The sequence below is a fragment of the Hordeum vulgare genome, chromosome 3H (assembly GCF_904849725.1).
Source record: "Hordeum vulgare subsp. vulgare chromosome 3H, MorexV3_pseudomolecules_assembly, whole genome shotgun sequence".
Taxonomy (NCBI): domain Eukaryota; kingdom Viridiplantae; phylum Streptophyta; class Magnoliopsida; order Poales; family Poaceae; genus Hordeum; species Hordeum vulgare.
The window spans coordinates 592,696,060-592,713,202 of NC_058520.1; the positions used below are offsets into that span (position 1 = coordinate 592,696,060).

At 43.7% G+C, this 17,143-nt stretch overlaps 1 protein-coding gene and 2 long non-coding RNA genes across 4 annotated transcripts; all 3 read left to right on the forward strand.

Moving 5' to 3' along the window:
* The first annotated feature begins 396 nt into the window (after positions 1–396).
* LOC123445439 lies at positions 397–5,047 on the forward strand. Of its 2 annotated transcripts, XR_006631095.1 has the most exons (3): positions 397–571; positions 1,408–4,433; positions 4,509–5,047. It is a non-coding gene; the product is annotated as an uncharacterized LOC123445439 (long non-coding RNA). The 2 variants fall into 2 exon arrangements; XR_006631094.1 differs by having other exon boundaries at positions 1,408–5,047.
* A 501-nt stretch (positions 5,048–5,548) lies between these two features.
* Positions 5,549–7,767, forward strand: LOC123445437 (disease resistance protein RGA5-like). Its single transcript, XM_045122425.1, has 2 exons — positions 5,549–6,633; positions 6,902–7,767. The coding sequence occupies exons 1-2, from the start codon at positions 5,768–5,770 to the stop codon at positions 7,407–7,409; spliced, it is 1,374 nt and encodes a 457-aa protein (XP_044978360.1). The 5' UTR covers positions 5,549–5,767; the 3' UTR covers positions 7,410–7,767.
* Positions 7,768–7,782: 15 nt separating this feature from the next.
* Positions 7,783–9,403, forward strand: LOC123445440. Its single transcript, XR_006631096.1, has 4 exons — positions 7,783–8,187; positions 8,284–8,316; positions 8,421–8,495; positions 8,999–9,403. It is a non-coding gene; the product is annotated as an uncharacterized LOC123445440 (long non-coding RNA).
* The last annotated feature ends 7,740 nt before the right edge of the window (positions 9,404–17,143 follow it).

A 17,143-nucleotide genomic window follows, 5' to 3' on the forward strand; every position in this document is an offset into this window, starting at 1 on the left:
AAGAGAATTCAAGGTGTGAATGGTTTTTCTCCCCTCGCTATAAACAACTCGCGCGCACCGGGCCCATGCACGGCACGGCGTCAGCGACCGCGGCAAGTTCCGAGAAACTTCCGCGCAAGCGCCAAAGCGGGGCATGCCGCGTTCGTGGCCGACCCACCACCGCCCGCCCATCGTAATTTACCACTGGCACACCAGTCCAGACGGCATCCAATGCCCCCCAGATCGGATCTCAGCCCACCACGGCTCGCTCCCACCCCACCCCACACCCAGCCGACGCATGGGCCCATACTTGGCGCAGGACCACACGGCAGCGCCTCTGCGCGGGCCCGTGCCCAGTCACGCGCCCGTCCCCTCGTCCTCTCCCCCCGCGGTTATTTCTACCGGGGCCGAGCCGAGCCGAGCATGGAGAGGGCAGAGTGGTGGACTGGACTGGACTAGCCTAGATCTCATAGCACGCCTTCTCCCCCGGGCTAGCACGTCTTGCGAACCGCCGGCGGCCTGCTCGCCGGTTGGCGCGTGCTAGCAGGGGGAGGCGCCGGATCTCGCGGGGCAAGCGCGTCCACACCGTGAGGTATACTTCGCTTCTTCCCGCCCAGTTTCGTATACTACCCAGTAGTAGATCAGCTGCGTGTGCGTCTTCAGCGCCAGCTGCTGGTTATCCATCCTAGTGTCTCCTTCTGTTCCAGTCCTAGATCCGATCGGGGTAGGGTTGTTCAGCTAGGGTGCGCATACTACGAAGGTGCAAACTGTCGGTCACCCACCGTAGGTTTTCTTCAGTTCTGCACCAGTCATGCATCTGCTTGGATCCTTGGTCGTTTAATCTAGTAATCTCCAAGCAAACCGTGCGCGCCGACTATTTCGACGGCTTGCCCGGCCGGTGCGTGCATCTTAATCAGTATGCTGTACTTGGTGGGAATTGCTGCCATCCACATCCACGGTAGATTTTACAGACCTCATTTTTGTCGTACGAGATAATCCCAGTGTTTGCTCTACCCTTCTACGGAGTAGAACTGTAATTAGATGCATTTGTACGTCTGTACGTTAATTCTCGGCCATCCATGATGGATTACAGTGCTAATCTGGTCCTGCAAGCCAATCCAGCTCACCAAAAGCTTCTTATATATATGCTGTGGTCTACTTTAGGCTTGCTGTACCCTTAGGAAGATCCGTATTAGACACGCCTTGATGCGAGAAAGAAATGAAGATGACATTGTTATTTACCTATTACCACCGTTTCTGTTTGTGCTTTCTGGTATGTGTGTGCGATCTTAAGTTTGAAATACTATGTTTTTCTTCTCTAGGTTAAATAGCGCATGATTCTGTATTGTATTTCTCTTCTTGAAAATATATTATACTCTTGTTTTGCTTGTGTGCTAACAACCATTGCAAAAACTTTCTTTTGAATAGGTACCTTTCTATGGGATGAAGTGAAGAGTGCCGAGTGTCTTGATCTTACTAATCAATACATCAAATTATGTGCATAATAAGCTTTTGCTATGCTCTCACCGTTAATGTCCACTGGTTGGATCATGCTTCTGTTTATGAGCTCATTGAAGTAATTCTCTCGTAGCTCAAATTGGCCAATTTCTCGTTTGCGTGGCACACAAAACCTTCAGCTATCCATCTCCATATCAGTTGGATCTCTCTTAATTTTGTAATCTTTTGGAAATATGCTTAGGTGTAATAAACGATGCAAAGGTAGATCATAAAACATGCACCAATATTATGAGAAATATCAAAGAAAAAGAGTAAAAGAGGCCCTTGACTTGTAGATTATACAAGAGTTATGATCTAGAAGTTGACCCTTTTTTCCTAGTAGTTCTGATCTACCTTCCCATCTATATGATTAGTTATTATGTCTAAGCATGTTTTTAGAAGATTAGATGATTAAGCAAGCTCATTTGATATGTAAGTGGATAGTTTGAGGTTTTGTTTATCATGAAAAACAAGGGATTAGCAAGTTTGAGCTCGGTGGTAGAATTGCTCAATGAGACCGTGAATAGGAGCATGATTCAACCAATTGACATCAATGTTGGTAAATGCATGGAAAAATCTTATTGTATACATGATATGGTGATTGATTCCATATGTTTCTGCCAAGTTAAGAAAAATCACTTAAATTGAAGCGATAATGGTCTGTCCAAAAGCAAGATTTGAAGATTATCCATCCCAAAGTGCATGACAGGTAGCAGCTATGCCACAAGTCAGGTCTCTTGCAATTGTTGATTCATTGTAGCTTATGCTGAGTGTTCAGTTCTACATGTTCGTCTGTCCTTTGCAATCAGGATGATTCAAGAACATTGCATTTGTCTTTGTTTTGATTTTTCTTCCTTACGCAATGACATGAAGCTCTCATTGTATCTACCCACTTATGCTGAATTGTATTGTCATGAAACTTTTAGTTGTAGCCACTTATGTTGTCAGTTCCCTTGAGTCAAGAACCATCAAGTTTATATGTGTTGGTTCCGCAGTTGGCTCATGATGAACTTGTTTTTCCACTCCTTTATTTTGCAGGATGCTAGCTTGTTATTCTGTCTGATTTTGTGTATCCATTGTGTCTCTTTCCTTTATAGGAGTATAGTAGCAGCTTTCAAAGTCTCTTTATACTATCAGTTGCTCATTTTTCTGGAAGTCCACCTTTCCTTTGTAGTGGTTGCTATTAGTGTTATTTAATGTCCTACATAAATGTCCAGGTGCTACTACCATGAACTGATGCAATGATGGTCGGTATGTGTGCATCTTAAGTGCAAATAGTTGGTGATTCACTGAGTGTGGCATTGCAAAGGCCAAGCTCCATGGAGCTCATTTTGCAAAAATAATAATAATTCAAAACATATTTAAAAGCTTCAAAAAATGTCAACTTTTTTCTACAAATACATATGCATATTCTTCAAGCATTATAAAATTTCATCAATTAATTTGATTATTTGTGTGCTACACAAAATAGACAAGTATCTTACCAAATACAAGAAAGAAAAAAGCCTATTTCAATCTGTGTACTTTTTCTTTTTTGTGTATATCATATATGAATATATATGTTCATGACATTTTATACATGTATACTACAAATATATGTCTACATGTAAACTTTTTATCAGATTTTTCTGAGACGTGGAAAATGTTTTTTTTTGCTGAAAATAAATAAAGAGCTCTATAGAATCCGGCCTCTGCTTACACTTTTTTTTAGAACTCTGCTTACACTTTTCGGTGATTCACTGTAAATTTAGTGTTTGGTATAAGATATTTATCTCCTAGGTTTTTTATTTCATTTTTTGTCTTCATAACTAGCTCATTATTCATTATTTATTGTTGTCTTCTCTTTATGAAGAACCCATATGCATGTGTTGACGGCTTGCCAACTAATCATTACAAAAACTTCAAATGCATAGGTTCTTGAGCACGGGCTGAGAAATCACAAATGTTGTGGATTTACAAGGATGATAGCCCAGACGAAGAATACCTTGTTATTTGGCTGTTGCCATACATAATTTTATCTCTCCGCAAAAAATATATTAGATCAAGCATCATATCATGGACCTGATAAGGTTTTGTTCTTCTCGTCGTTGATGCCTACCGGTTGGATCATGCTTCTGTTTACGAGCTCATTGAAGCAACTCTCTCCTAGCTCAAATTGGGCCAAATTCTCCTTTACATGATACACAAATATTTTGGCTATCCATCTCAATATGAGCTACTCTGTCTTTCTTAATTTTGTTATCTTCTAAAAAGATGATTGCATATAATAGCGGATGTGAAGGTACATGATAAAAACAACACAATCTTTACTCTTAAGCAAGTTGGGATAGACTAGAGATAAACACAATAGGATTCACACACAACAACAATATATGAAGGTACATGATAAAAACAACACAATCGTTACTCTTAAGCAAGTTGGGATAGAATTGAGATAAAACACAATAGGATCCACACACAACAACAATATGAGCTGTAGCAAATAAATAGTAAAAGAAGCCCTTGACTTGTAGATTATGTCAAAGGGATGATCTAGACTCAAGCTTCCATTAGTAATAGTCTGATCTATCTCCTCGTCTATAGGGTTAGTTGTTATATCTAAGTATATTTGTAGAAGATTAAGCAAGGTCACTTGATATGATAATGGATAGCCGAGTGCTTTATTTATCATTGAAAACAAGATATTAGCCTATTTGAGCTCAGTGGTAGATTTACTCGATGAGATCATAAATAGAAGCATGGTTCAACCAATAGACATCAATGTTGATGAAGGAATGAAAACATCTTAATTGTATTCATGATATGATGATTGATCCCATATGTTTTGGCCAAGTGAAGAGGACCAACCACTTGCATGGCACTTAGTGAAAGCGGTTTTTACAAAGGCAAGATTTGAAGATTATCCATCCGAAAGAGCATGTCAGATAAGACCACCATCAGAAGCAGCAATGCCACAGGTGAGGTATCTTACAATATCCATATGTGCTATTGTTGATAGTGTTGCTTATGTTGACTACCTGTGTTGGATTTAGAATATTGTGATGTATGTTTCTCATCAATGGAGGCTCCTGAAACTCGGAGAACACTGCATTTGTCTTGGTGTTTTGATTTGTCTTCTGCAAGCACATGAAGCTGTCCTTGTGATTGCATCCTCTTGTGCCTGAATTCTATCATCTCTTCTATCAACTCAAGAACCATAAAGTTTCAGCGGCCTCCTGTGTTTAGCTTGTTATATGAACTTATTTTTCCATTTCTTTGTGCTGTAAGGAAGTATGTAATTATGATGTACTGCTAGCAGCTTGCTGGTTAATTTTCCTTGCCATTTTGAATCTTCTTCGGCATGAAGCTCTCATTGTGATTGTTCCCACTTATGCCTGAATTTTATTATCACTACTGCTGATTGAAGAAACATTCAGTTTCTGCTGTGCCTCTTGTATTTTGCTTATGATGAACCTCCTTTTCCATTTAATTCTTTTGTAAGGCAGAATATGTGAACTTTGCTATTTATTTGTTTTGTAAGGCAGAGTATGTAATTATGATGCACTGTTGCCTTGTTTGATGGCTTTGATTATCCATCGAGTCTCTTCGCAGTTTTCAGAATCGTGGAATGAAAATGTGGTCGTTCAGATTATACAATCATTTGACATTTCAGCTAATTTTAACTGTACCATTTGCAATTTGTTTTATCGGTTGCCTTGTATTTGGCACCTTCGTTCAAATTTGGCTGAACAGATAGGCAGTGCTATTATCCTGAACTGATGCAGCAATTTCTGGAGGTAAATGATTTGGATTGGCAAGCAACGCGTTGTGCAAACGAAAACCTGTATAAGTTTACACTAATGTCTCCCTCACTCAATTTCTAATGATTTCTATTTTTCTTTTTACTTCTGAAAATGTACACAGCCGGCACACTGGTGGTCATTGCTAATCTCTTAGTCACAGCTGGTGGTCATTGCTCTCTACAGTTACAACCGTATTTAAATGGGTTTAAGTTTGTCATTTCATTTTTTTTCCTCCCCATACACGGCGGTGTGTGATTGGTTCGCCGGTGGTGCCAAAGTTGATTGCTCCAGCCAACTAGCCGTGTCTGTCTTGAGTCAATGCATACAGAGGTCACCGTTGATTGATTTCTCTACCTTTTCTTTTGCACAAGACAACGACGCACACACTAATGGTCACCGTTGGTTTCTTCCTACTTTTCTAGCTAGTTTATCTCCCAGGAAACCAAGAGTGCACCCTTCCACCCAAATACCACCACAACAGGGTGTAAAGAGTTCAAGCTAGCTTAAACATGGAGATCGCCATGGTGGCTATTAGGCCTCTCCTCACCAAACTTGGTGACCTGCTCGCCGGTGAGTTCACCTTGGAGAAGTGCGTGAGGGAAGGCATGGAGTCTCTTGTCACGGAGCTAACCTTGATGCACGCCGCCCTCCGCAAGGTGGCAAAAGTCCCGCCAGAGCAGCTCGATGAGGGGGTCAAGATATGGGCAGCAAAGGTTAAGGAGTTGTCCTATCAAATGGAGGACATCCTTGATGCTGTGATACTGCGTGTGGAGGATGACGGTGAGCCTGCCAACCAGAGTAAACTGAAGAAGTTAATCAAGAATATCATCAAGATATTCAAGAATGGGAGGGGTCTCCATCGAATCTCCGATTCTCTAGAAGAAGTGATGGGTCAAGCTAAGCAGTTGGCTGAGCAGCGTAAAAGATATGAGCAAGAGATGCATGCCACAAGCGTTGGTGTCAGCGTTGACCCCCGTGTGTTGGCTCTGTACACAGATGTGACAGAGCTCGTTGGGATCGAAGATGCACGGGATGAATTGATCAACATGTTAATTGGGGGTGATGGTTGGTTAAAGAGTCAACTGAAGACGGTATCTGTTGTTGGATTTGGTGGGCTGGGCAAGACGACTCTTGCAAAAGTAGTGTATGACCAGATCAAAGTACAATTTGATTGTGGTGCCTTTGTTTCGGTTTCTCAGAATCCAGACATGAAGAAAGTCTTCAAGGATATTCTCTATGAGTTAGACAAGAAGAAGTATTCAAGCATCCATAGTGCAACAAGGGATGAAAAGCAGCTCATTGATGAACTCAATGAATTTCTGAAGAGCAAGAAAGAATTTCTTAAGAGCAATAATGAATTCCTTAGCAATAAGAGGTATGTTAGCTATTTTTTTTCCTGCCAACATCAATTCTCTGTTGCGTAATAAATCATGGTATTATTTTTTGTGTTGTGTATAAACATCTTCATAGCACATTGTTAGTCACCCACTAGGTTTATAATCTTCATACAAATTCATGAAATTTTCTCCAGTGCATTTTTGCTTAGATAACCCATCATTTAATAATTCCTTCTCTACCCAAACAAAATTCTTAGATATATCTGGACCCGATTTATCAACTAACTATCTGACGTATTTAAATAGGTACCTCATCGTAATTGATGATATATGGGATGAAAAAGTGTGGCGTTTTATCAAGTGTGCTTTCCCCAAGAATAGTCTTGGAAGTCGAGTAATCACGACTACTCGCATTCTTAGTGTCTCTGAAGCATGTTGCTCTTCTAGCGATGATATTTACAAAATGAATTCTCTTTCTGATGATATCTCCAGAAGGCTCTTCTACAAAAGAGTATTTTCTAACGAGAAGGGGTGCCCTCATGAACTGTTGCAAGTATCCCAAGACATCTTAAAGAAATGTGGTGGGATACCATTAGCCATAATTACCATAGCAAGTCTTCTAGCTAGTAACCGTCAGACAAAAACAAAAGAGCAATGGCATGATTTGCTCAGTTCAATTGGTCATGGACTTACAGAAGACCATAAGGTGGAGGAGATGAAGAAGATAATATTATTAAGCTATTATGATTTGCCATCTCATCTGAAGCCATGTTTATTATATCTTAGTATATTTCCAGAAAATTTCAAGATCTGAAGAGTTGATTTGATATGGAGATGGATAGCCGAGGGCTTTGTTCATAGTGAAAAACAAGAAACTAGCTTATATGAGCTAGGAGATAGTTACTTCAGTGAGCTAATAAATAGAAGTATGATGCAGCCAATAGGCATCGATGATGAAGAAAGGGTAGAAGCTTGCATTGTACATGACATGGTACTTGATCTCATACGTACCTTGTCCAGTGAAGAAAACTTTGTCATTATACTTGATTGTACTGAGAAAAACTGCCTAACTCGCAAAGCAAGGTTCGCAGATTATCCATCCAAAATGGCAAGATGGATGTTTCTACCACCAGCATGGCACAAGTGAGATCCCTTGCTTTCTTCACACATGGTATTATCCATCCTTGGGTTGTTGCCCACTCTGCGCTCTCTCTCCCTGATACGCAATACTATATTCTCAGGGGGGCCTGCAGTGGAAATGTCGATCGTCACCGCTGATGCATTCCCATGCGCAACGGAGTGCCGCTTCATTGGCATTGCGGCAGTGCCATCTATATTTCCACAAGGAGCTATGCCAAGGGTTAAACTCCTCTGCTTTGGCTTCCCCGCCGTGTGGATTTCCCTCGGTGACTTTGCTTTCGGCATGGGACACCTCCCCTCCCTGAAGTATGTCCAGGTTGAGCTTCTATGTGAAAAAGCAACTGACGTCGAGCTGGAGGAAGCAGAAGCTGCAGTGAGGGCCGCAGTGGAGGAGCATCCCAACGGCATGCACCTTAATTTGTCCAGTTGGTAATGTTGCCACATTGCTAAAGGTACACCTACTCCACCTCCACGCTTCATGCATTATTCACATTTTTGTGTTCACAAGTGCCAAATGTTCATTCATCATACTGTATTTTCAAATTCAGGGGGAGGAAGATGCAAATGCTGCATGTGATGAGGTTCGCCAGTCGCCCATGGGCTACCTCTGTTACACATACATTGTTTTTCTTTCACCTACTGTTATGTATTCAGTGTTCATTTCTGTCATTACTTCCAATTTCAGGTGGAGGGATTGATTCGTCAAACCACGAAATCTGGTACTCCATCAGTTAGTAGCACACTAGCACCAAACTACACGGTATTTAAGCATTTTTTCCTTTAGCCTGTTTTCTGTAGCTAGCTAGTTCGATCAGTCCATCACGACTGTCTAATTTTTGTTTTGTTTTGTTTTTTCCTGCCACAAGATTAAGCATGACGTTTCCTAGATCAGCAAACAGTTCACTAATATATATTCCTTTGTCGGTAGTTGGATGAACTGAGTTCATTTTTCCTTGTACAGCTGAGCATATCTATGCCCTTCTGTATATGCTTGGATGAACTCTGTTTTTCTTTTGGCCCTACCTTCCTATTTGAAGTACCAAGAAATATCAAGAATTTCTTCTTGGTTCTGAACTTTTGATTTCTTGTGGTACGCAAACAAATAGCACTGCATGTTTTTACTATCTAGCACAAGATAATGGCATGAGGATTAACAATGTGAAAATAATATGTATGCCCTTTCTGTGCTTGGATGAACTCTGTTTTCATATGCAGCATTTAACTGAACCACCTGTTTGAATGTGCTTCCACATGGCATTGTAGGTGGCAGCAACTAACAGATTTCGTCGTCATGGATTCAATAGATCGCGCGGCAGCTTCCTACTTCCCATGTGTCTGCTTCCGTTCCAACCAAGACTGTCAAGAGCATTGTATTTCTGTTACCGTTTGATCATCTTGTGCAACGAGGTAAAGCTCTCGTGCATACTGTCCGCTTATGTCTGAAATTTCCTTGAGGGCAACTAAAGAACAATGAGGTTTGTAGGGCAGACCCCATGCATTTTTCCCATGATGAACCATTAATTATTTTCCTGGTTTGTTTCCACTGATTTGTTTGTAACATCATTCAGACTTCCGGAGTTGTGAATTGAAATGTCGCTTTCGGTTTGTACAAGTATTCTGAAGTTATACCTTGTACTCCTTCCGTAAAAAAATATGAGAGTTAGATCATTAGTGAATGTCAGCAGTGCCATTTCGATGTGAATGCACGGTCTCATGGCTAGTTAAGACATACATAAACCATTGAGAGCACCAACTATTTACTCCCCCATTCTTAATAAGATGGATATAAATAAAATTTGTATTTTGCATAGCATCGGTAAGCAATTTTGTGCGTTAATTTAATTTTTATATGAATACATTGGCAAATATTTATGGAAAAATATATATTAAAAAAGCATTTAAGATTACTGTTGTTGTATTCACGAGGTTGGCACCCGTGGTTTTGAATTTATCTATTTTCTGAAATTATCCATTTCATTGACATCCCTCCGACCAAACTGAGAGATGAGCCAAAACAATTAATGATCATTAATGATTGTATCTCAGTCATCTTAGATTCCTAATCCTTCCAACCCGAGACGTATGCCACAAGTGGACACGAAAATTGTCATACAAGTTACCGACGGCAATGCTGATGCGGAGTTTAGATCAATCATCGCTCTTGAAATTAGTTCAGTTTGAAAAATATAAGAAAACTACCCGACGTGCACCCATTGCATCTAACAGCTTTGGCAGCATTTTGAGGTGTAATTATTTTGTTTATAGGTCGGGTCCAGTGGGGGCTAGACTCTGTGATCCGTTTAATTCGAGTTGTAGTTTTGCCGACAGCAACGCGTGATGCCATGGATGTATTGAGCAGGGACCACTATTTACATGACTTTACCACAGTTGCAGTATGAATGGCTTGGACTCTCGTACGGTGCTTAACATTAAAACATCTACAACCAAACCCCTTAAACCCTTCTCAAATGCAGAGGCAGGTCGTCCGATCACTGACCGTGTTAAATGCAACAGGTTGTTACGGCTGGAGATAGATAGGCCAAGGCTGTTAGCCGGTTGCTAGCTAGTTTATTTTCTCTCTGTCTCTTGTAACTGTATCCCTTATCTCTTCCTCCCCAAGTCATGATCTCGGCAATGTATGTGCTACAGGGAGGTGTGCCCCTGCCTATAAACATGCACGACATCCCTCCAACGAGGTAAGACGTTTTCCGCCTATCGCACATGATAATTAGAGCCTTCCTCTTCCCAACCATCATCTAGCTCGCAAACCCCATTAGTGCTTCACCATGTCTTCCTCCGGTAATCCCATTAGTGCTTCGCCATGTCTTCCTCCGGTTCCTCCCAGATCGGTCTCAACGGCCAAATCACAGAGAAGCTCACCCGCATCAACTACGTTCTGTGGCGTGCCAAGATCACGACGCATCCGCGGGGAGCAGGCATCTTAGGCTATGTTGAAGGCAGCACGCCGGAGCCGGCCAAGCTTCTTCCCGTCAAGGACAAGGATGGGAAGGAGTCCTTTGAGCCCAACCCTCTCCACCCAATCTAGGTCCGGGAGGATCAACAAGTGCTCGGGTACCTCCTCAACAATCTCTCCAAAGAGGTGTTGGTGCAGGTAACCGCGATCACCACGACGCACACGCTCTAGATGACCCTATCACCCATGTTTTCCTCTCAATCCTTGAGCCGTGTGAACAACATTCACACGGCCTTGCTTCACGCGCAGAAGGGAAACTAGTCGATCGCCGCCTTCTTCTCCCACATGCATGGCCTTGCGGACGAACTCGTCGCGGCCGGCAAACCCCTTCAAGACGACGAGATCGTCTCCTACATCATCCACACCCTCGACATCGAGTATCAACCTCTGGTGTCGGCCCTTGATGCCCGCACCACTCCAGTCTCCCTGGATGAGCTCTTCTCGATGTTGAGCAACTTCAATCAGCGCGTTGCTCTCTACCAGGGATTGGGTGGATTCAAATCCTCCGTGAACGCCGCTTCTCGCGGCCACGACGAGCGCCACCACGGACCTTCATGGAACCACAACAAGCCTGGAGGCCGCTGATATGTCCCAAACATATCTATAATTTATGCTTGCTCCATGCTCATTTGGGTGGCATTGTTATATGTTTTGCTACACTTTTATATCATTTTATATAAATTTGGACTAACCTACTAACTCAGTGCACCCAGTGCCAGTTTCTTTGTGCTGATGTCTATTTTGCAGGGGCTTTTATCCTATTTTTCGAAGCCCGAAAAATTCTGAGAAAAATATATAAAAATCAGCGTACCAGAAGCTTCCAGATCACCGAAGATGGACCAGAGGGGGGCTAGGGGCCCCCAGGCGACCTGTGGGCGCGGCCTACCCGCTGGCCGCGCCAAGAGGCCGCCTGGGTGGGTCCCACCTCCTCCTGTGCCCTACTTTGGCCTATATTTACTCCTCCGAGAGAAAACCCTTCCAGAGGATCCAGAATCGTGAATTTCTCCATCGTTCCGCTGCCACATCTCTTCCGAGATCGGGGGCGTCGGGAGACCTCTTTTCGGCACCCTGCCGGAGGGAGGATTGACCTCCGGGAGCTTCTACACCGCCATGGACGCTTCCCGGACCTGTTGTGAGTAGTCCTCCTTGGACCATAAGTCCATGACCAATAGCTATGTGATGTCTTCTCTCCAATCTTGTGCTTCAATGGTCCTTATGAGCTGCCCTACATGATCAAGGCATCTATGTAATTCTCTTGCTATTGCTATGCTCGGTTTGTTGGGATCCGATGGATTATGAGATTATGTTCAGATTGTTATGAGTTATATATTTGATTATCCTTTTATATTATGTTCCTTAGTGATTCATGCATGTTCTCCGTTGCTATTTATTGTTTTGACCGAGTAGTAGATTGTAACTCCAAGAGGGAGCGTTATGCATGATTGTGGGTTCATACCCCTCAATGTCTAGCTTGAGTGAGAGAAACATGAGACTAGGGGATGTGTTGTTGCCACGAGGGAGAAAACAACGGTGCTTGTGACCACGGTTGCAAGTATTGTTTACCATACACATAGTTTGTTAATGCAGTTGTCTGTTGCTTTGAGTTTACACTTTGGATGGGGCTCGCAACTTAATACCGGAGAGATGTTCTGGATAGATATCTCAACGTGGATGATTAGTAAGTAGATGCTGATGAATAAACGATCTACTTGTCTTGGCGTACTTCCCATTACTATTGAACATCTAACTATCAAGTAGCATAATTAGCATCGCGGTGCGTTCATAATTCTATCAATTGCCCAACTGTAATTTGTTTACCCAAGCATAGTTGTTTATCGTCTTTTGGGAGAGAGACATCACTAGTGAACATCATGTGACTCTGGTCCATATCACCATCATTCTTTACACCTCCATCATTTACTGCTTTTATTTACCTTTCAGTTGCAATTACTATTACTTTTCCCGCTTGTGTTTTGATCCTTTGCAAACTACAAGGCCGGAGAGATTGACAACCTCTTTGTACTCGTTGGGCGCAAAGTTATTTGTTGTGTGTGCAGGTTCATGTATTCTGCTAGCGCCAGGGTGGGAGACACCTACTTGTTGAGCCTAGGAGCCCTCCTGGTTCGATAAACCTTACAGTCTCTGAGTAAGGGAAAACTTGCTGCTGACTACATCTCAACCTTCCACTTTAGGTAACCAACGAGGTGCGAAAAGTATATACATCATCTCGTCATCAGCGGTAGGGCAAACTCCAGCAACAACACCCCTCGTGTCGGGCGATCCTCCTCCACCATCAACAAGTGTCGCCGCAGCGGTTCCTCCAGGGCACGACAAGATACCCCGTGCCAAATATGCGGCAAGCCTTGGCCACACCTCCAAGGACTGTTGGTACGGCTATGATGAAGACGGAGATTCTTCCCAGGACGAGGACAAGGTGGCTACTGCTGCGGATGGATCCTACGGCATCGACACCAACTGGTAGGTCAATAGCAACGCCATCAAACACATCACCGGCGAACTTGACAAGGTGGCCATGCAGGAGAAATACCGCAGCAAAGACCAAATCCACACTGCTAGTGGTGTAGGTATGAGAATTCGTCACATTGGTCATACAATTATTAAAGACCCCCCCCCCCCCAATCACAAACTTCATCTTTGAATTTTTTTTGCATGGTCATATAATTGCCATTGATAACCATGTCTTCCTTGAATTTCACCCCTTCTTCTTTTTGATCAAGGATCAGGCAACGAAGAAAATTATCTATTAAGGTAGATGCGTTCGAGGGATCTACCATTGATTCCGGAGTGTAGAAGATTCAATAAACGAGCCTACGGTGTTGCCAAACTTTCGTCAACACGGTGGCACGATCGATTAGGACATGCTTCTTTTTCTTTAGTTGAAAGATTGCTTAGGAAAAATAAGTTCTCAACTATGTGCAAGATGTGTCTGATGTTGCAGATGAAAAAAGAAAAGAAAATGATGAAGAGATCATCCCGAGTGTGCCATATTTCATGTGTCACGGTGCAGGAGACAAATCCTCCTTGGGATCGACGGAGGATCACCACCAGTCCATGAGATCTACCCCGGGATCGGCGCCCGATGGTGTGGTAGACGCACCATATACGACATCATCAGACTCGACCGCACCGCGCCTACCATCGTCCGCCACTTTGCGGTCTGCAGTTGGCCAGCCTGACACGCGCTTCCCCGACAAATTGCAGTGTTACAAGCGGCGTGACCAGCGGCGCCCGACAGGTGCGGTGTCTGGAGCGGATGAGCAACTAGAGAAGCCAGGATCTTGTGCACCCTCCGCCATGGTCGGACAGCAGCCCGCAGCCATGGAGGATCCTACACTAGATCGAGACGAAGCTGTCTCAGAATCACCAGCACCCAACACTCTTGTGGGCGCCTCTAGATCTTCTGCATCGACTGATCCTGCTGCACCGGCCTCACGTCTCACCAGATTGCAAAAGGGGGTAATTCAACCGTTAAATTATAAGCACATAACCAAATATAGTCTTGTATGTTCTACTGGAGAACCAGGTAAACCACACACCCTTGAGAAGGCACTTGGTGATGACAAACGGAAAAAGGCAATGAAAGAAGAGTACATGGAACTAGAGAAAAACAACACTTGGCATCTAGTTCTCCCAAACCAATGTAAAAAATCTTATTGATTGCAAATGGGTATTCAGAATCAAGAGAAAATCTGATGGGACTATTGACCGCTACAAGGCTAGACTTCTTGCAAAGGGCTTCAAGCAACGGTATGGCATATATTATAAGGACACTTTTAGTCATGTTGTTTATAGGGGTTGGAGCCTTGGACAACTAGATGTTCAGAACGCGTTTCTCCATGGTATTCTGATAGAGGAAGTATACATGAAACAACCTCCTGGGTTTGAAGACAAGAACAAGCCTTCTTATGTATGCAAGCTTGATAAAGCTATATATGTGTTAAAACAAGCTTCAAACATCTCTGTCACAAGATGCAGGCACTTGGTTTTGTTCCCTCAAATCTGACACCTCATTGTTTATATCTACAATAATTCAAATACATCCATATTTGTTCTCATATATGCTGATGATATTATTGTTACTAGTTCATCTCATGAGGCAATCACAGGACTCCTGAAGGATCCGAGTACAGACTTTGCTCTCAAGGACCTTGGAAATTTGCATTATTTCCTAGGGATTGAAGTGAAGAAACATGAGGATGGACTTCATCTCTCCCAGGAAAAATATGCATCTGGTCTAGTTCGGAAAAATTGTCCGTTACAGAAGGAAAACTCTTGAATCAAGAGGACAATACCAGATATAGGAGTCTAGTTGGTGCACTTCAATACCTGACTCTAACAAGACCTCGTCTGTCTTTTGCTATTAACAAAGTGTGTCAGTTTCTTCATGCACCTACTTCAGTTCACTTTACTGATGCAAAACACATCATTAGATATGTCAAACATACTTTAAATGTTGGCCTATATTTCAGTAAATCACCATCTACCCTTGTGAGTGCCTTCTCTCATTCAGATTGGGCAGGATGCCTAGATGATAGGTGTTCCACTAGTGGTTCTGCTGTATTCTTTGGACCTAACTTGATATCATGGAGAGCAAGGAACACAAGCAACTCTATCCAGGTCAAGTACAGAGGCGGAATACAAAGCTTTGGCAAATGCCACATCTGAAATTATATGGGTTCAATCTATTGTTAAGGAGCTTGGTGTGAGAACAATCAAAGTCCCCTTCTTATGGTGTGATAATCTTGGTGCTACTTATCTATTTGCTAATCCTGTGTTTCATGCCAAAACCAAACATATAGAAATGATTTCCACTTTGTCCGAGAAAAAGTGGCCAACAAACAAATTGATATTTGGTTTGTGCATTCCAGAGATCAAGTTGCAGTTGGATTCACCAAGGCTCTACCAGTAAGAAGCTTTCAAGATTTTAAACATAATCTCAACTTGATGAAGTTGTGATTAAGGGAGGGTGTTAAACACAACAGGTTGTTACGGCTGGACATAGATAGGCCATAACTGTTAGCCGGTTGTTAGCTAGTTTATTTTCTCTCTATCTCTTTTAACCGTATTCCTTATCTCTTCCTCCCCAAGTCATGATCTCAACAATGTAATCTCAACAATGTATGCGCTACAGGGAGGTGCAACCCTGCCCATAGACATGCACGACGTCCCTCCAACGAGGTAAGACATTTTCCGCCTATCACACAGACTGGTCACAAAAATGCGACCCTAACGGGTTCCTCGAACCGGCCTCAAACGTCCAGGCTGACCGACACCCCCATTTCCAGCTCAAATATGGACCGGATATGGGGGAGCCCGGGCGCGATTGGCATGTCCGCCTGGCTCGCCCTGGCCCGGATCTACTCCACATATATTCGTCCCCATCCGCTCGTCGGAGCAAACCCAAGCTCAACTCCGGCATGGCGGGCAGCGGATCTGAGTCCTTCACCTCAAGATCCATCGACCACGAGCTCGTCCCATGCAGCCCCGAGGAGGAGATGGTCGTCCGGTTGCGCTCCGCCGCTCCCAGGAGGCGGCCGCACGACGGCAGCGCTCGGACTCACAACATCGGGAATCCATTGCGTCCGCACAACCGGTGCTTGGATCCGGCATCGCTGCCTCACCGAAGGCGGCGCGGTGCGTATGACGTACGAACGTTGTGGTGCAAGCGCAACCCCTCCGTTGGCGCGCCGACCACGAAGCATGACCATCCTCGGACGATGTCATGGTGCGGCGTGCTCGCCGAGCGAGGCAGCGGGCACGAGATGCGGCGGTGGTTGTTGGAGAGGCGAAGTCACACTCTCCGACGCCCCATAGGGTGCTCCAGTGCGGGCGACGCAACCACGTCGTGGTGGATGCCGACTCCTCCTAGAAAGGATTCGTCATCGACCTCACATCGACTGGCACCCTCTGGGTTACGGGCTCCGACGAAGAAGAGTAGGGCATGGAAGATGGCGAGAGCTTGACTCCCTCAGCGGACTAGTGTCACATGTCTTACACTACCTCGTCGGCGACCGGACCGACACTGTGAGGGACGTAGCCAGCCGTCGGAGATAAACACGGCGGAGCCGGATGACCTTCGTTTAGTTTTAGACTTATGTTGTACGTAATATTATGTATTTGAGGTTTTTAATTTAAGGTATTCGAATGTGGAATTTATTATCTGAAATACTCACGCGCGGGCGTTTGAAGGCTTAGTATTAGACTTATGTTGTATATAATATTATGTATTTGAGGTTTTTAATATAAAGTATTTAAATATAGAATTTATTATCTAAAATACTCATGCGCGTTTGAAAAGTTGGATTTATAAGATCCGGATGCTCTTAGCCCCACGGCGTCGGTCCAGCAGCCACCAGCCTGTGGTGCACTGCACATGACAAGACCATACATGTCTCGGCCCGGTCGATTGGTGG